The sequence below is a fragment of the Notolepis coatsorum genome (genome assembly GCF_963971535.1).
Source record: "Notolepis coatsorum genome assembly, chromosome: 7".
NCBI lineage: Eukaryota > Metazoa > Chordata > Actinopteri > Aulopiformes > Paralepididae > Notolepis > Notolepis coatsorum.
Window position 1 is genome coordinate 38,216,156 of NC_140171.1, and position 20,612 is coordinate 38,236,767.

Below are 20,612 nucleotides of genomic sequence, written 5' to 3' on the forward strand. Positions count from 1 at the left end.
TAGCTAAATACCCTGAAGAAGACTTGCTCGAAACGTTGGTAACTAAATTAATCATTCTAGCATCGTAGCTACGAGTGTGCGATCCTTTCACAATAAATAAATTGTCACAGTTGCTGTGGATGTTTTTGAACCACTAAAAGTAACAACATTTTAGGAAACTAGTTCCATTACTTGTTTGTGGGCTAAGTAGCTGATATATCCTTCACAACTACTGACAATCAGGGCCGTTTCTTGCCATAATGTGGACTATGCGGTTGCATAGGGCCCCCGAAGCCACCAAGCCCCCCCCCCCCCCCCCCCCCCCCCCCCGAAATTAAAATGACCAATCTCTCTTGGTAGCCAAGCACTCTCGTGCGTTGAGTGAAAGCACCTATATGCTCAAGGGAAAAAAAAGAAAAATGTAATAGATATATATACTGTATATATATATATCCTGTAGGGATGTAACAAATCATCAGCTTAAAAAAATTAACCAATAGGCTACTGCTTATGAGGCGTTTCTCAACATTTAAAATAAACATTTTAAAGAAAATGCAGTATCTGTCTCATTCATGCGTATTTGGGAGATGTTATAATGCAGATTCGGTAAATCCTGTACGTTTTCAGAAGTTTCTTGATGTAGGGAAGCCCCAGTGTTCGTCATTGCTGTGGTCAACTAGAGATGTTTGATTTGAATTTGTGAGAAAAAAAGTTTTTCACGGATCTAGCCTCTTTTCCTCTTAAAGTGCACCATATTGATGCATTTAAATGTTAAATGCATGCCCACCTTAGAGGGTTTCGAAACCATAGTTTCACAAAATAGGGGCCCCCAAACAACATTTTGCTTGGGCCCCCAAAAAGCTAGAATCGGCCCTGCTGATAATTGACAGCCTGATCCATAGGCCAAACACAGTAACCAGAGAATGATTTCAGGGAAGCAGATTAGATATCTGAAATGGTTTGATTCTGTTGATATCCAGGCGGGAGATCAAAGGGCTTTAGTAATTTTCACAACAACAGTTTCCTTGCTTTAAGATAGACCAGGCACAGACATTAGGATATTGTTGAGCAATCTTAATTTTTTTTACATGATATAAAAGTACAGAATAAGCCATCCCTTGTACAAATTGGTCGGACACTTTTCAATCTATGTCTTATTAAATGATAACACAATAGCCCATTTTGAGCTACAGAGTTTCAAAGGGTTGGTGGCTGTTCTCTTTACATTATCACAAAATAGCTCAGACCTCAGAGGGTTTTAAGATGCATGCAGAATGACAAATACCCACTGGCCTTTGCCACCTAACCCCTCCCCAACCTAACACCTTCTTCAGGTAAGAGGCATTCACTGGTAGGGAGTAGGTGCGTAAAAGTTACCATAGCTCAGCGTATGTACGCTGTCTCTATGTGTTCGGGAGACTCAGGTGCATAAAAACCTGATTATGATTATGTCTCTACCACAACCACAGCCCTTTTCATTCTATTATTCTCTGAGCTTTTTTGTGTCCATCCTTGGCAGTATTTTCTGACTATGCTTCTGCCATATGTTATTTTATATATTGTCAAATAAAGTCATTCATTCATTCATTCATTCATTCATCCATTCATCCATTCGTTCATTCATCCATCCATCCATCCATTCATTCATTCATCATTCATCATTCATCATTCATTCATTCATTCATTCATTCATTCATTCATTCATTCATTCATTCATTCATTCATTCATTGTCTCTCTTCACCTTCAGTTCTGACCTGACCTCAGTTGTAGTTGTAAAGCTGTAGTTCATGAAACTGGTCTGACCAGTGATAAAACCTGTGGTCTTTGTCTTAAGACCAGTATTAAAACAGAAAACATGTGGTCTTGGTCTTAAGACCAGTGTCACCCATGATGAAATGCTCGGTGGGACAGGACGATGGATGCAATCAAGACTTAACCTTGCACGGTAGCTGGCTTTCACAAGATCACGCAAGGATCCATCTTGTCAGGGTTCACGTTATGGGCTCGTGCCCGAACCACAGTGGTTCGGACCAATCAGCGTCCTTTGAGGAGCTACTGTCGGCTACGGTTCTGAAAGTTCACTTGGTTCTGTGTAACAGACCAGGGTCAGGTTAATCTCCATGAGGACAAATCTTGGTCTTGGTCTCGATTGAATTGATCTTGACTACAACACTGTCTTCTCTCATCTCAACTCTAACCTATAAACCCCCTGACACAACCAGTTGAGACAGTTGACCCAGCCCACCCGGGCAAGGATAAGAACCCAGGTGGCATCATCAACAATGACATCATTGAAGAGAAACCCCACCACAACCAGGTGCCCTCTGACACCCAGCCTGCCTACAGCTGGACGCAGAGTGGACACACAGCCTGCAGCGCCACCTGTGGCACTGGTAAGCAAAAACATGAGATTATTACATGATCATTAGTACTGTATGCAGTGGAGATGCGCATGGACATACACGGACATACACACACACAAACACACATATACACACACACACACACACACACACATGCTAATATGTAACTGAAGGTTAACTGAAGGTTGAAACTCTGAACAGCAGGCTCCTCAAAATGTCTGGCTTGGAGTACCAGAGCTGTCACACAGAACCGACAACAAACAAACAAACAAACAAACAAACAAACAAACAAACAAACAAACAAACAAACAAACAAACAAACAAACCAGAAACATATGAGAAGATATGAGCACAGTTGGAATCAATGAAATAATTATAAAATAACATGTTAGATACACTGTAAGTAATGTAAACCAGATGATGAATAATATAGCTAATATTTGTGCATACTGCCTCTTAGAACCTATAACACACAAAACATGATTCTGCTTCAGTCAAAATGCTTGCAGTACTGTTTTGTCTAGTCATTGTAGATTTGTCAGTCTGACATTATTATGATTATCTGATTATTTATGACTCCTTGCTGTTTGGCCATGGTTTGAAGTCTTCAGGTTAACAAGCCTAAACAAGCTGTTCACAAGTATTGCCCTTTGTAATGTCACAATGGGGGCACAAGCAACCAACTGGCTTTACAGTAATGAATCAATTATCTGTATTTTTTGGAGACTCTAATGTACTCTCCAGTTTGTAAACGTTTTTTTTTATTACTCTGGGTCTGGGGTAGCCAGGTAGGGAAGGACATAATTAATTTATATATTGGTGTGTTGCTAGATTATAATCATTATTATTTATAATATGTCACCTTTAAAGACTTTCTCCTATGTATATGTGTGTGTGTGTGTGTGTGTGTGTGTGTGTGTGTGTGTGTGTGTGTGTGTGTGTGTGTGTGTGTGTGTGTGTGTGTGTGTGTGTGTGTGTGTGTGTGTGTGTGTGTGTGTGTGTGTGTGTGTGTGTGTGTGTGTGTGTGTGTGTGTGTGTGTGTGTGCGTGTGTGCGTGCGTGCGTGCGTGCGTGCGTGCGTGTGTGCGTGTGTGTGTGTGTGTGCGTGCCAGGCAGGCACCAGGTGCTGTGGGGATGTGTGGAGAGGGAGAGCCAAACCACTGTTCCTGTTGACCTCTGTGACCCTGACCTCCGACCCCAGAACCAGGAAGAGACCTGCAATGACCAGTCCTGTCCTGCTCAGTGAGAAACACACACAGACACATGCATGTGCATGCATGCACGCACGCACACATACAGTACCCACGCACACATGCACACACACACATGCAGACACACACACACACACACGTACACATGCACACATGTAAAGGAAAAAGATTAAGCATGCATGTGTTTCAGTATTCACACATAATGCTCTATCTTTGCATATGGAGTTGTAGAATTGTCAGCTTTGATCACTCACACTTGCGCCAGTCATAACTCAGGCACAGCCAATCAAACGGACACACTTTGCTGTAGCTTTGATCCCCCTGATCTGCTGGCAGATGCCAACACACAGAGTCAACTGAAGCCAAGATGTAATGAGGTGTCAGTGGATTTGTGCTCATTGAAAATGAGTCTGATATTTGGCCAAAGTATGACATCTGTGACTTTTGTGAGTCATCTAAACTGCCAACTGCCTCTATGTGGAATGCATCAATAACGGAGCAGAACAATAACCAGTAACAGAACAAAATGGAAACTAGCAGTAACAGTGAGACCTCTAACTCAGACCAGCTTGTACTATGTGTGCCATGTTGCCCTTGCATATGTAACAGTGCCCTCATTACATCGCTATGGTGACATGTCCAACAATGTAAAGACTAATTGGTGTGTTAACACTTTGAGTGCCAGCAGGGGGCGCACGATTTAGCGCTTGAGTGCCAGCGCTCTATTCAATGAGAGGGCGAGCACATTTGCGAACGCATAAACTATATCTTAAATTATGGCTATGTGTCTAATACGCCCGTCGCTTATCAATGACTTGCTTGCAGTCAACATTGTCGAAACGGATTGTTTTTTCATCTGTACATTTCCGTTTTATACCATTTTGAAAAACGCTCGTTTTTGGAAATTTCCAGAAAAAAAAGTGATTCTGCAGGAATCGCCCTTTACTGGAATACACAAAAAACGTTGTCATTTATTGATCCAACGCTGGGTGCTCGAAACACACATTCCACGCTGTTCTGAGAGACCACAAAGACTGCAATCGGCTCGGATTACATGCCTGACAAGTAAAATGTGGATTCCGGATTTTCTTTTCCCCATGCGTTTTCATTCAGTCCAATCCAAAGGGTGCATTACCATCCGGGAAACGATAGGGGGCGGTATTTTCCCTGTTCGAGCTCAGAGAGAGTCGCTGTGGTAACGTGAGGCTAGATTGATGAAAAATGTATGGAAAATCGATAATAAAAAAAAATTACGATTAATAACGAGATTTCTCGTCATTGGCACTGAACGGTTGGCATGAAATAACGAGAATTCTCGTCGTTGGCACTCAAAGTGTTAATAACATATTACTTTGTAACAGCCTTAGAGCAGGATTGTGGTTAATACCATATATAACATCACCAGCGCTACTTGATGACTCTAACCATCTCTCCTCTGGCTGTGATTGGTTGATAGTTGGGACCTAGGGGAGTGGTCAGAATGCAGCAGAAGGTGCGGCCCAGGGACTCAGCACCGCCAGATCATCTGCCGCCAGGTCACCAGTATCCAAGGTGCCCAGGCGGCTACAGTGGTTACCGTGGCGACAGAGCTGTGTGGGTCTGATAGGCCAGAGACCAACTCCACCTGTCAGCTGAAAATCTGCAGCCACTGGCAGACACGCTCTGAGTGGAGCCCAGTGAGAAGATACACGCACACGCACGCACACACACACCACACACACACACCACACACACACACACACACACACACGCACACACACACACACACACACACACTGTACAGCAATACCAGTGTTCAAAGTGCAACATGCTTGTATGACAAGGTTATCCCATAGTTCAGTTAGATTGTTACAATTCCTATAATTTTCAGTTAACAATTATTTACTAAACATATACACTTCTAACTCATCCAGTAAGTTTAGGAATTAAGTCAAGTACTTAAAATATTTGTGTGTGTTTTATTTTTTTGCAAATTTTTTTGTTTAACATGTAGGAAGTCATGACCTTTGACATAATTATGTCCTCTCCCTTCCTCTCTCTCCCAGTGCTCGGTGCCGTGCGGGGTGGGTCAGAGCAGCAGGCAGGTGGTGTGTGTGGGGGACCAGGGGGACGTGGAGGAGGATGAGGAGTGTAACACAGGCATGAAGCCAGACTCACTGCAGAACTGTGACATGGGAGCCTGCGCCCGGAGCTGGTTCACCTCCTATTGGAGCCAACGGGTAAGACAGAGCACTGCATTTATATAGAGCTTTTATCCAAAGCGCTTTACAATTTGTTCCTCACATTTACCCATTCACACACTGACGGCGGAGGCAACCATGCAAGGTGCCAACCTGCTCATCGGGAGCAATTAGGGTTTAAGTAAGTGTCTTGCTCAAGGACACTTCGACACGCTGCCCTGGGAGGAGCGGGAATCGAACCAGGAACCTCCGGATTACCAGACGACTGCTCTACCTCCCGAGCCACTGTCGCCCCATCTGTGCACAATGTCTGATGTTTTCAAGTTGAAATCTGCAGTGTGATGTCACTGATTGTGTGCGTGCGTGCGTGTGTGTGTGTGTGTGTGTACTTGTACTATTATGTGTGGTTGCCGTTTCACACAGTGTTCTGCAGAATGCGGTAGAGGCAGTAGAACCCGGACCGCATTATGCTTGATGGATCACACGGCCAGTCTCCGATTGGACAGCTGTGAAGGGGAACGCCCACTGGAAGTGATGTCCTGTGACTCGGGACCATGTCAAAAGCGCCTAGAGTGGTACACAGGATCTTGGGGACAGGTACTGTACAACACACACTCACACACTAACATGCACAAACACACACTCTCAGACACACACACACACACACGCACGCACGCACGCACACGCACACCATGAAACACACACCATGAAAACAGCTTCCACATAAAACAAAGCATGTGTGTGTGTGTGTGTGTGTGTGTGTGTGTGTGTGTGTGTGTGTGTGTGTGTGTGTGTGTGTGTGTGTGTGTGTGTGTGTGTGTGTGTGTGTGTGTGTGTGTGTGTGTGTGTGTGTCAGTGTTCTGCAGAATGTGGGAATGGCACTCAGACCCGGGGTCTGGCTTGTGTCCTCCATGACAATGGTGGCATGGAGGCTGTGGACCAATCAAAGTGCTCCCACCTGCCTCAGCCAATCGCCTCTCAGCCCTGCCAGCTGAGGCTGTGTGACGCCCAGTGGTTTGCCACAGATTGGAGTGCAGTGAGTATCCTAACCTTGTTATATATGACCTCTTTAATTATACTCCATACAGGTACTGATGCTCCGACCAATCACAGCTAAGAGACACTAGAATGACTTTATTCATGATCCCTTGATGTCACTGATGTCACCAACTACCAAGACAGTATCTTCTTGTTAGCCGTCCGTACTGTACTACATGGCAATTCTGGATGTCTATAAACATGTGGAGCTTGAATATATAAATGATGCTAATGTATTAGCTGTGATTGGACGTTAGAGTATATTGGTTTGTCTGCTGCACATAGCAATTCTGGACATCTGCACACTTTATCTGTGTCTGTAAAGTCAACAATAAAATGTATTGTTGACTTTACAGACACAGATAATGTGTGCAGATGTCCAGAACTGCTATATATATATACAGATGCATTGTTCATAAATCTCTATGTACTTGATTTCCCATCTTCAGTATGGAGTATACCGTATATCATGCACCATCAGCATAGAGTATATATATAGAATAGAAGTACTTTATTAATCCCAAGGGAAATTCAGCACCACAGATCGCTCACAATGAACATTTACTGTAGTTAGTCAAAAGTATCCCACCATCGCAGAGTCATCAGAAAACCTCTGAAGGTGGCAGGACTCTTACCAATAGTGGAAGTCATTGGTGTAGACAGTGAAGAGGAAGGGGGAGAGGACTGTCCCCTGCGGGGCCCCGGTGTTGCTGACCAGTCTGTCTGACACAGCCTAATACTGTGGTCTGCCAGTCAGATAGTCAACAACCCAGGACAACAGGGGGGCCTCAACCTGCATCGCCTCTAACTTCTCACCCATCAGCCCAGCCCATATATCATGCACCATCAGCACAGAACACATTTGTGACCCAGTGAGAAATTACCTCTGCTTTTCTTGACTCCCTCCAGTGTTCGCGCTCGTGTGAAGGTGGCTACCGCGTGCGTGAGGTGCGTTGCCTTGCCGGCAACGCTGTGCCAAGTGACCTTTGTGACCCTAGTACGACCCCAGAGAGTCGAGAGGAATGCAACCCTCAGCCCTGTCTAGCCGAGACAGGTATGGTCACTTATTTTATTCTTATAACTTTTTTATCATGTCTAGTTTATTTTATTATCTATTCTATTTTATTATTCTATTTTATTATTTGTATTTTTGCACAATCAAGGCGGGCATGGCCACCTTTATTTCACTGCCTGTCTTGTGTATGTACTGTATGTGACAAATAAAACTCTTGAATCTTGAATCTAAAGACGAGCACATCATGGCATTTGACTCCGGCTCACAACCCACTCTCTCACACCCCGCTCTCTCACACCCCACTCTGTCACACCCGCTCTCTCACACCCCACTCTGTCACACCCCACTCTCTCACACCCCGCTCTCTCACACCCCACTCTGTCACACCCCACTCTCTCACACCCCGCTCTCTCAAGCCCCACTCTGTCACACCCGCTCTCTCACACCCCACTCTGTCACACCCCACTCTCTCACACCCCGCTCTCTCACATCCCGCTCTCTCAGTCACATCCCACTCTCTCACACCCCGCTCTCACACCCCGCTCTCACACCCCGCTCTCACACACCCCGCTCTCTCACACCCCGCTCTCTCAAGCCCCGCTCTCTCACACCCGCTCTCACACATCCCGCTCTCACACATCCCGCTCTCTCACATCCCGATCTCTCAAGCCCCGCTCTCTCTCACATCCCGCTCTCTCACATCCCGCTCTCACACCCCGCTCTCTCACACCCCGCTCTCTCACATCCCGCTCTCTCAAGCCCCGCTCTCTCAAGCCCCGCTCTCTCAAGCCCCGCTCTCTCTCACACCCCGCTCTCTCTCACATCCCGCTCTCTCTCTCACACCCCACTCTCTCACACCCCGCTCTCTCAGTCACACCCCGCTCTCTCAGTCACACCCCGCTCTCTCAGTCACACCCCGCTCTCTCAGTCACACCCCGCTCTCTCACACCCCGCTCTCTCAAGCCCCGCTCTCTCACACCCCGCTCTCTCACACCCCGCTCTCTCACACCCCGCTCTCTCACACCCCGCTCTCTCACACCCCGCTCTCTCAGTCACACCCCGCTCTCTCACACCCCGCCCTCTCACACCCCGCCCTCTCAAGCCCCGCTCTCTCACACCCCGCTCTCTCTCACACCCCGCTCTCTCACACCCCGCCCTCTCAAGCCCCGCTCTCACACACCCCGCTCTCTCACACCCCGCTCTCTCACACCCGCTCTCTCACACCCGCTCTCTCACACCCGCTCTCTCACATCCCGCTCTCTCAGTCACACCCCGCTCTCTCAAGCCCCGCTCTCTCACACCCCGCTCTCTCAAGCCCCGCTCTCTCAAGCCCCGCTCTCACACCCCGCTTTCTCACACCCCGCTCTCACAACCCGCTCTCTCAAGCCCCACTCTCACACCCTGCTCTCTCACACCCCGCTCTCTCACATCCCGTGCTCTCTCTCCTCTCACACCCCACTCTCAGCCCTGTGTAGCCAAGACAGGTAAAGCACAGCATGGGGTTTGACTCCGGCTCTCACCCCGCTCTCTGCCCTTCTCTCCTCCCTCTCCTTCCTCCAGACCCATCATGCAGAGACCAGTACTATAACTGTGTGGTGGTGGTGCAGGCCCGGCTGTGTGTGTACCCCTACTACAGAACCGCCTGCTGTGTCTCCTGCTCCCGGGCGCCAAACACACCTTTTAATACACTGCCAAAGAACCACTTCCGCAGGTGATGCTGCTAGGGTGGTGCAAACACACATTCAAGGAGAACTGCTGCAACCCAATTTCTCTACCAATCTGGCATCATGCCGTTCGATTCTGACTGAAGTCTATTGCCTTGTCTTCACTAGCATATGTTCAGCCTGGCTGCGGCTAGCCATGGTCCTGCGTGGTATTGGGTTGTTGGGTTTGTGTCCCCATTGATTATTATTTTTTTTTATCTACTTTTTCTCCCCATTTTTCAATTTTTCTCCCGTCCCCAATTTCGTATTGTCCAATTCTACCCTCCCCTGTCTCGAACGTTGTTAGGCCATGCCTCCCACAAGCCGGCTGCAATGTGGACGAAGCCTTACATCACGTGTCTCCTCCGATACTCGAGGAGGCAGCCGTCGCATCTTTTCACCTGCACAGCGCAATCTCTCAGCGGCGAGGGTCTGCGTGGGAGGGACACGACGCCCTCGTCGCTTCCTGATTCTACTGTGCAGGCGCACCAACTGACCTGTAGGAGTCGCTGTCCACAACGTCCGATCCCCACCCACCAGCTTCCCACCCCCTAATACTGCCAATTGTATTAGTATGAACGACCAGCCAAGCTGGTAGCAACGCCGAGAGCTGGGCTCGAACCCAGCATATCCTGCGTTGGTGGCGAGCGCCTTGCCCACTGCACCACCTAGCCACCTTCCCATTGAGTTTCTTGTAAACTCTCCAGTTGCTAGGCAACCTTTCACAATTCACACCACCAACTGTGGTACATGAGTTAAATCCATGATGATACAACAGTCCCAGCTTTGGCCATGTCTGACCAGGTTGTGAAAGGTGTGAAAGAAAAACACAAATCATTCATGGTCCAGTTGAGGTTTTGTTTGGAATCAATATGTATATCAGATGAGAAGAATAGGGTCTCAGTTGAAAGTAACCAGAATTGTCATTTTAAGGATCTGTGAGGCTGCTTACCGAGGTACAGTCAAGGTTTTCTTAACCTTTTCGATGTAGAACCACATTTTGAGAAGTTAGCCATCCTTCCCCAACACAGCCCCACGACTAAATTATTTGACTGCTGATGTAATTCTGACAACAAGTTGGATGAAGAACATACTGAGAGATCTTTTAAATGTACATGATCAATTGCGTTTTCATTCTCGGCTTTACCTTCTCAATATGGACTGTTCACGTTTTGTGATGTAATTTTCTTTCTGTTAAAGAAATAAGATGGTATATTTATTCTAAATAAAGGCATTCAGCTTCAGGGGCACTGTTGTTGTTTCCACATTGACGGGCTGCTTTATTTTACATTGTTCCTAAGCATATCTCAATACATATCATCACCAATCAACCCCCATTAACTGCTGGGCATTCATTAGGTTTGTTTTCCAATTCTCATTATTGATAAATGTAAAAAAAATTGGAGGTGGGGGTATGACTTATTTATTAACAATATGAGGTCATTCTTGCTTGAAAGTGAAAATGTCCTAATGAAATATATACATTTATACAGTGTTGCTTTAAAGTATGTGAACCCCTTTGGAATAGACAGTTTTTCAAATATTTCACACATTAATCTTTATTATATCTTCATCTAAGATACATTTTCTGATAAAGCATGACATGATTGAAGGAAAACACAAATAGTTTGAATTAGTGCTGTCAGGCGATAAAAAAAAAGTATCTAATTAATTACAGGATTTGTAATTAATTAATCGCATAACCATTTTAGGCCTGATATTCTATATTCTATAAACATATTTCAAATAGCATGTGTCCGGATGGCAGAATTCAGTACTGTATCTACAAAACCTTCTGTTTAATCATCTTCCATTTATTAATTTGCTTAGATTTTTCAGGTCTGGTAAATTTTAGCATTTTGTTATTCAGTCAAAGATAAAAAATAAATAAATTAAATTGAATTGATATTCTCATTTGGTTCATTACAATTTACTCAAGCCTAGTAACAGACACAGTATTTCTGACACTGGGAATACATTCCCTGAGATCCATAGATGTCCATAGAATCAGATACCAAGAACATGCAAATAGCCCATTTAAAAAAAAATAGTCTGTAAATGTTTATTCTACGTTCTTATGGAATGGATGAGACTTATTTTTTTTTAATATTATAAAATGTGTTATTCATTTTGAGTTCATTTTCATAACGCGATAATTTGCTGTGTAATTAATTAATCAATCTAATTAACACGATAAACTGGCAGCCCTAGTTTGAATACATTTGGATGATTTACTAAATACAATGATTAAACATGAAATATTCTAGTGTGCATAAGTATGTGAACTTAGTGAATAAGATGCATCTTGTTATGGGCAAACCTATCAAGTTTCGACTCACATGTCCATTCAAAATGAATTTAGTAGTCCACTGGAAGATATATTTTCTGGACCAGCATATCAAAAGTTGATCAAAATGGTGTATTCTTTGGCCAAAAAAAACATTTTGAAGTGGTGGTTATTCACATTTTCATCCACCATTTATACACCATACCTATCATTATGCATGGTGTAAGAGTGTAATTTCTGTGGGCTGCTTTATTGCCTCTGGTCCTGTTGACCTTGCCATTATGAGGAAATCAGTGAATTCTATGTTTTTACTTTCAAATTCTACGGAGGAATGACCTGTAGCCATGCCAAAGGAGTTATGCAGCAAGGCAACAATTCTAAATATTCAAGCAGAAATACATAATAGTGGTTAAATGAGAAGACATGTAGCATTATGGATGGTCTGAGATGACATTGGGACACTTTTAAATACTAGTTATTCATGCAAGGAATCCCTAAGATGTCAGTGAATTGAGGGAGTTCAATGATGAAAATGAACCAGAATCGATCAAAGCACATACAAGAGACTAGTATTCAGCTCTAGGAAAGGTTTAGTTGAAGCCATAGGTGCCAGCAGCTTCTGGATCCCAAAGGTTCACATAATTATGCACATTAGGATATTTCATTAATAATTGTATTTACGGTAGTAAATAATCCAAATATATTCAAACTATTTGTGTTTTCCTTGAATCATGACATGCTTTATCAGAAAATGTATCTTAGCTGAAGATATAATAAAGATTATTGTGTGAAATATTTGAAAAACTGACTATTCCAAAGAGGTCCCCATATTTTCAAGCAACACTGTAGATGAGAAAGCATCTCTAAAATCCAACTGATGAGTGAACCTTGAAGAGATCATTCTGAACGGTTTCATCAATGAAGTTACTGAAGAAGAGAAGAGCAGCATTGCTTTTTTCATTCAGGATAGTAATACCATTGGTTTAATGGGACAGCCATTTTAAAACCAACAACTTAAAAGCACAAAAATAAACATTAAAAGGTACACCAACGACAAACTCACATTAGCATTCTCGGCTGTTCGTAAAAACAAACAACTTAAAAGTAGCATGGGGACCAAGAGCCTTTTACTTACACACACTCTCTCCCTCCCTCTCTAGCTATACACAATATTTTAACAATGTTCTTCTGGTTACTCTTTCTGTGGATGCAAGGCTGCACTGATGGGTCCATGCCAGTAGGCTGTTTAAGGATGTATGGAAGGAAGGAACAGCTTTAATGATGAGCCTGGGCCTTTGGCATGGAGGGTTGCAGGGTCCACAATCACCATCATCCCCATCTGTCTCCACTAAATCCCTTGGCCAGCGTTTCCCCCCCCAACACATTCAAGGCTCTCTCCATAGCAACTCAATATATATATATTTTTTTAATCATTCACTCTTCAACCCTTTCGATATATTTTACTCTGACTATGAACTGGGATTTTTTTGTGAACAGACATGGCAGCTGAAAGTCCTTTTTTTTGCCTTTTTTATTATTATTTCTTTATAGCGATCCGTTTTCGCTTTCTCCTTGGCATTGGGTGTCCAAACAGCGATACCAGGGTTATGGTTACATAAGGGTGTTGCAACAGGCCGTTTAAAAACATAAACATTACCTTTTTCTATTGTCCTGGAATTGAACAATCACTTTTTTTTTTCTTTTTCTTTTTTATACAAGTCAGTTCTGAAAGTACAATGGCAAGTAACATTTTCCACCAAATGTCATCGTAAACAACAGAAAATGTTTTTCACTCCCCATCTGATGTGTTTAGCTTATCAAATGAGAGAACTGTTTTGTTTTCATTTAAGCATCGTACCAACATTCATTGATTTCAATACTGTTGAAGTTTTACAAAGTCATAAATATAATAGGATACAATACAGTATACTGTAGAAAATACAAAATAAAGTTGATATTCTTTTCTTTAAATGATAAATCACCAGAGGTGAACCCAGAAAACAGATCTTTGACACTAGGCAAAAAACACTAGTAGAATTACCCCCTGAGGTCAAATGATAAAGGATAGCTATGTCTCAGACCGCACCATTGCTCCCCAGATAGTTCACTAACTTAATGCACTCAAATGTAGTGCACTACATAATATAGACCTACAGGTAAAATATGGGTGTCCTGTGTGAGACGTAGTCTATGTGTATTACGTGAGTACGCTAGTTTGGGTCAAATTGCTATATGTCTGGACTGCACGACAACACGCTAAGAACAGCTTGAAGGCACAAATATCTGAGGCAGACTATGCCTCGAGAATCAAACAATGCAACAGTTGTGGTGTGAAAATAGTTAATATAAAAAAGGGGGGTGGGGCAAACAGAGAAAGGAAGGAAACAGCAACAAGGTTTCAGGTCAGGTTTCAATCTGAGGACGACGAGGCAGTGAATGAGGAAGTTTAAGGCCAATTTACACAAGATCGTCCCATTAGAACGCTCCAACAGTTAAGATGATGCAAGACCTGACCAATCACACAGGTTTACGATACGATGACAAGAGTTCCATTTCATCCTTCCTGACCGCCAGAAGCGGTGCTTAAAGCACTGGATCTTACGTCTTGCACAGGTAGAGTATTTATACCAACAAAGTCACATGTGACCCCTGATGACCCGATCTAGGGTATATCTTCCTGGGGTCAGTGGCTCGGTTCTGGCAAGTACTGCTCGCCCTCCAAGGGCTGTGACAAGCTATCCCTCTCCTGGGAAGTAACTTGGTGTCGACGTTCTACACCAAATTGTGGATTCTAGCCTCATCACTGACTGAGTGGTCTCAACTGGATAAGTACAGAAGCCTACAGTCAGTAGATTATCGTACGCCAACATGAGCTGCTGTCGGTATGACGTTTCCCAATTCGTTTTTCAAAGTTAGCGGTAGTGCTTTCACTCAAAGCAAACTTTACTTAATGTTGAGATCCTTTGTTGGTGAAGACAGCGCGCTCGCTCCCCGTTCTTGATTTATAATTATAAATTTTTTCACATAAGCAGTAGCGCTTTCACTTAAAAGCTAGTTTAAGTTAATATTCTTAATATATCGTTCACTCTGAATCCTCGTGAAGATTCTGTAGGAACCGAGCCGCGTATGACAACGGAAGATATACCCTCGGGTCATCTGGGGTCACACGTGACTGTCAGTATAGATACTCGACCTGCGCAAGATGGAAGATTCAGTGCTTTAAGCACCGCTTCTGGCGGTCACCCAGGATTCATAGAACCTCAGTTATATACGTAACTATAAATTTTCATGATAAAAAAACTCATCTGTTGTTTTCATAGTCTGGCCCACTAAATAGATATTTCTACTCAAGGTTAAGTCAATTATATTAAACAAGGCTTTTTTTGTTCTTCTTTCAAAGGTTATTATGCACAATAATATATAAATGTATGTTACAAGAATATACACAGGCTTCAGTCTATAATATCATAGTAAGTACTACATCCAAGCATTCAGGGTGAGGACTTTGGCTTTGAAAGGTTAGTCTACATTATGCACAAATATGAAACACACACACACAGAATAACGCACCATAAAAAAGCACAAGTACACAGAAAATAGAAAAAAAAAAAAAACAGAAATGGACTAAATGGCTCACGCATTACCATTTGCTAAAAAAAAAAAAGTTTGACCTTCTTCACCCCCTTCACATGTTACCTGTGTGAACTTGACCAATCACAGAGCATTCTGCTCAGGGTGGAGATTGAGAAGAAGGAACACAGAAATACAAAGAGGGTCAAAAAGGTGAGGGATTTCAAGGGGTCAAATTCAAGTTTGTCATTCCTCATGTGCAACAAGTCAATATAAAAATGCTACAACTCATCACTCTCGTCAACAAGACAGGTTCAGGGCAGGCCAAGTCCCCTGGAGAGAGTTTGCTAAATAAAATAAAAATAAAAAAAAGGGCTTGGAAATTGGCAGGACAGCTCGCTCGATCAATCAATCAATGATGCAACGCATAATCTCCTCTCCCTGCATTTCCTCCCTCTCTCCGACAACCCCTCCCTCTGTCCAGACTCATGTCCGTCCTACTGAAGGAGGTGTAACTCAGTCAGCATCGCTACATAAAGCCCTCCCTCTGTCCAGACTCATGTCCGTCCTGCTGAAGGAGGTACAACCCCTCCCTCTGTCCAGACTCATGTCCGTCCTGCTGAAGGAGGTACAACCCCTCCCTCTGTCCAGACTCATGTCCGTCCTGCTGAAGGAGGTGTAACTCAGAGTTGGCATCGCTACATCAAGGCAACAACCATCCTCTCTCTCTCTCTCTGGGATAATCATCTCCTCTTCTCCACCGCACACTCCTCCATCCCCCACTCCTCTGCAGGGCTCCAGACTAACTTTTTACATTGGTTGCACCAGTGCGCCTAACTTTTTCTTTTAGGTGCACCAGCACATAATTTAGGTGCACACAATTTTTTTTAGAAAGTGTGTAAATCACTAATAGAACAAAAACAACAAACTGTGTGTGTGCGTTTGTAGTACTCCTTGAATGAGACCATCACACACACACCATTGCATTAATCAGAAGGAACTCTGCATACTTTTGTTTCACAATGAAAAGTGCTTTATAAATAAAATGAATTATTATTATTGTAAATAACCCCATGAAAGGTTTATTATTTGTATGGGTAATTACCTGCTTCATATTTGTGATGTTACTGGTTTCAGTGTGTGCCTAAAGTGATCAATGTGTTGGGCGGTTTATAGAGATCTATGCCAATCAATGTTTATGTATATCCGGGACTTTTATTCGAAGAATTGAGAGAGGCCTACCTACTACGTTATGTGTATGTGACCTTTATTTTGAAAACCGTGTCACCTTGTTGCGAGGCAACTGTGTTTATTTACGTTTGCGCTTTTGACAGTGAAATGTTCAGTTCAACTTAGCTTGAAGGAAATACGCTAATCAAAAAGGTTTAATGGACCTGTATGAGGCCATAGCTCTTACGGTGGGACTTTGATTGTTTATAGAAGAGGAATGTAATACTATGCAAAACGAGAAATAAACAGTGATTTTACCAGCAGTAAGTTGCCAGCCACTTTCATATTATCCGGGGATCCGTGACAATTATTAGTATTACCTTATTTGCATATTGTCTCGTTATTAGATAGATAGATTGATAGTTTATTGATCGCCGGAGGGAAATTTAAGTAGCCAGTATTTAAGTATTGAAAAACGTCCTAATAGTCGGCTACTCACCTAATGCATGTTCATGTTGCCCGATCAGCTTGTTCGTTGGTTTTCCATTTATAATGATTCGAACGTAGACCATTTCACATTATTTTGTTAGAAGCGTCCGTGTCCCCGTCAATCATCACTGAAAGGTAGCGGCTTCCTCCAATTTCCTCCACCAGTTCCAACTTTATTTCATCGGCTATGGTCTCTATCCACATTGGACATGGTTGTCATAAGATGGACTGATATCCGCTCCGTTCTTATTGCAGAGTAAAATTAGCGGCTTGAACTTATTGAAAGGAAGTTCTTTGGCGATGCAATAGGCCACATTTTAATCTTCACTTCACGGAGATGCAATTGAAAATACTGCTTCATTTTGTCGTAGGCTAATTAGCTCTCGACTCGCTGAGGAAAATGGGATTGTTCGCTAGGAATTATGGGATTGGGTGTTTGATGTATGGACTCTACGCAGACGGGAGGACATGGTTTTTAATCGCACGATAGAGACTACAACTACCAAGTAGAATAGCGTGGCCCATCGATTCCTTCACACACAATTTTCTTTTCTCACACACGGGCTATAGCACGGGTGCTACTGCAGTAAGTTCATTCATCGCACAGACCGTTTTTTTCATAGCACATGCTACATGTGAGGTGCACCGGTGCGACAAGGGAAAATATTCAGTCGCACTGCACTGATTTTTGGGTGCACAGTGCGACCAAAACAGTCGCACTCTGGAGCCCTGGCCTCTTTCTACCGCTCCCGCTTTGGTTGGCTGTTCCATCCGTCTCTCCATCCCCTCCTCCCCGTCTCACTCGCTGTCAGTCTCTAGGTCGGAATCGGACCACTGCACTGGGCTCAGTTTGCCGTGGCGCTGGGCGTACTCGATAACCGCTGTGTAGCAGAAGTAGTACTGATCCCATGTCTGGATGCTGAAGGCCCTCTGAGTACGCATCCGTCGCACCGTCTGGCGCACATCCACTGTGCCAATGTCCTCCAGCCTGGACAGGCAGATGTCCAGCGTACAGAACGTCCCTACAGGAAAGGGAGCGCAAGGGGAAGGGGAGGGCGGGAGATGGCGGGTTATACTTTTTAAAATAAATGTGTCTGCTGTACACTTCAGAGAATAGGTGCAAAGCGCCCTTACAATATTTTTAAATGTCCAAGTTTCAAGTTTATTTGTCACACTTGTACACCTGCATTTGAGGTAAGACATTATATTGTAGAACTGCAAATAATGGCTATTTCCAGGAGAGAATGATTGAAGGGACAGACTAGATCTAAACTACAACAGATATACTTCACTGCAAGTCAACAAATGATTAACATGATGTTAGAGTAACATCACTTGACTACAGTCATCTACCTGTGCGTCCGATGCCCGCGCTGCAATGCACGACCACAGGAGGGCCCCCGGGGGGCCCGGTCCAGCTGGGGCCCAGGCTCCTGAACGCTGCCTCCTGCCTCCGCAGCACGTGCTCACGGAAATCTAACATGGCTGATGCACACTTGGGCACACCGAAGTCTGGCCAGCTGACGTAGAGGTAGTGGGACACCTCTCGCCTCTCACCGGTCTGGCAGAGTAGTTGAGAAAGCAACAGAATAACCGTTATTGACATACAGTATATGTGTGTGCCACAGTTGGCCTTGAAACAGTAGTCAAAGGCACTCTTCTTATCTAATAGATGTGACGCGGTGCGGTCTAGGCCAGCCTATCTCGGCGGAGACGATTCTTCAGAAATGCCAAATTTTGCACAAATCAGAAATAGGTTGAAATTGAGATATGGGCAATTCTGAGTGCTTTGAAATGTTCTATCGGTTTCCTTATTTGCTAAACTTAATGACTTGTAAATGTGTTATTGTTAGATTGTCTGACAGTATTTATTCCGTCTCATGTAGTTAGGGATGGGAATTGATAAGATTTTATCGATATGATTCCATTATCGATCCGATTCTTTATCGATTCCCTTATCGCTCCCTGATAAATTTATAATTTAAATAAATAAATTGGAAATGCAACAGAACTAAGCTGGTTAGAATAACAACATGCAACTTGACATTTCTGATTGTCATTTATTGTTGAGCCCCCATGTCAGAAAAATACAAAAACTGTAAAAAAAAAGAATGAACTATACACTTAAATAAAATAATGTATTTGAGATTCTCTTAAACTAATTTATAAATTTTTTTATTCTTAAACTAATTTAATCTATTGAATAACGACGTGTTAAATGCAACCACAGCTCAATATCCCAAACTAATTCAATCTATTAAACTGTAGTTGCATTCAACAGGCCGCCATTCCTCTGACTCCTCTGTCTCTGGTCTTTCAGGCCATGGTTACACTGGGGAAAAACAGCAACGTTGTATTTTCAAATGATTACATTTGCATGTCCAAGTTAAAAGGAAACGCCGTTTTGGCAGGAAAACGCGTTTTCCTAGCGGCAACGCTGAAAGGGTGTTTTCGTTTTGGAAATTCGTCGACAACAGTGCCATGTAATTTGCGCGAGCCGGATACGGAGCCGTTCTTGCCCAACGTCCATGCGCAGTAGTAAACACCGACGCCAAATTCTCCCCTGGCTGGACCTATACAGGATATCAGCTGCGTCCTCCTCAGATTGCCTGTAGCTGCGGCTAAACTAAGATCATGTGTTGTCAAGTTATTGTTATAAGGAACCCAGTCCAAACTACAACAGTCTGCATCCCCTTAACAATTGTTTGTATTGAGCCGTATTGTATTGTACCCATTCTGCAATCTGTTAAATAACGTTTTCATCCATTCATTACTAGGTTAATGTACAATAGCCACAATGCTATACTGTTATAATGGCATATCCCAATCACGTTAGCACGTAAGCTAACAAAATCGGCGATCTTTTTGTGAGACTAAACTCCGCTCTTGGTGGTCAATTGTGTTGATGTTAGTTTTGTTTCATCAACAAATCATCAACAAATGATGCAGAACACAGTGAATGTATCCGTTTTTGTTTATTGCACTTTGTTTCTTGCTGAAAAATAAATGCTATGTTGCTAAATGGCTCATGCGAGGTATTTAAAGATGGTGGCTTTCTGAGATTTTGAGCAGGATGTGGAGTGTGAATGAATGAACTCGTTCAACCTTTCTGATTGGTTGAAAATGGCCTTCATGTTTGACCTACATCGCCACCTACTGCTTTGGCATTGTACTACATTTATATACATCACTCGGTGGTCACGAGACAAAACGACGTCTAACTTAACTCTAACTTGCCTGCCAATACGCAGCATTCTGAAAAATGAAATGCAACTAATCGTTCTGGCCCTAATGTAACCGCAGCCTCAGAAGACCAGCGCGCGCACACACACACACAGACAGCTCCCTGCCCGGTCCCCGCTCGCCCACACCCTTTCTATTGAGCTCAGTGTGTCTGTCTCTGTGTGTCTGTATTAGCTTGGTTAGATAGCGTTAGCTCCGTGGCTAACGTTAGATTACCCCGAATTAAATGAATGACTAGGTTGCAAAACATTGGAGTAGTTTTCACTGCACATAGAAACAGTCAAACAGCGGGAGCATTTCGGGAGCATATGCGACCAAAGCCCAGGCAATTTCATTTACATTTTACATTACATTTAGTCATTTA

At 43.5% G+C, this 20,612-nt stretch overlaps 1 protein-coding gene across 1 annotated transcript in view; it reads right to left on the reverse strand.

Moving 5' to 3' along the window:
• Positions 1 to 12,830: 12,830 nt before the first annotated feature.
• The window catches only part of ptpn9b (protein tyrosine phosphatase non-receptor type 9b), an 85,016-nt gene continuing 77,234 nt past the window's right edge, over positions 12,831 to 20,612 (reverse strand). Inside the window, exons 12-13 of the mRNA XM_084319120.1 lie at positions 18,359 to 18,566; positions 12,831 to 18,027 (exon numbers count right to left, since the gene is read on the reverse strand). Coding sequence (XP_084175246.1) covers positions 17,804 to 18,027; positions 18,359 to 18,566 — 432 coding nt within the window. The 3' untranslated portion in view covers positions 12,831 to 17,803. The remainder of the gene's footprint in view (positions 18,028 to 18,358; positions 18,567 to 20,612) is intronic.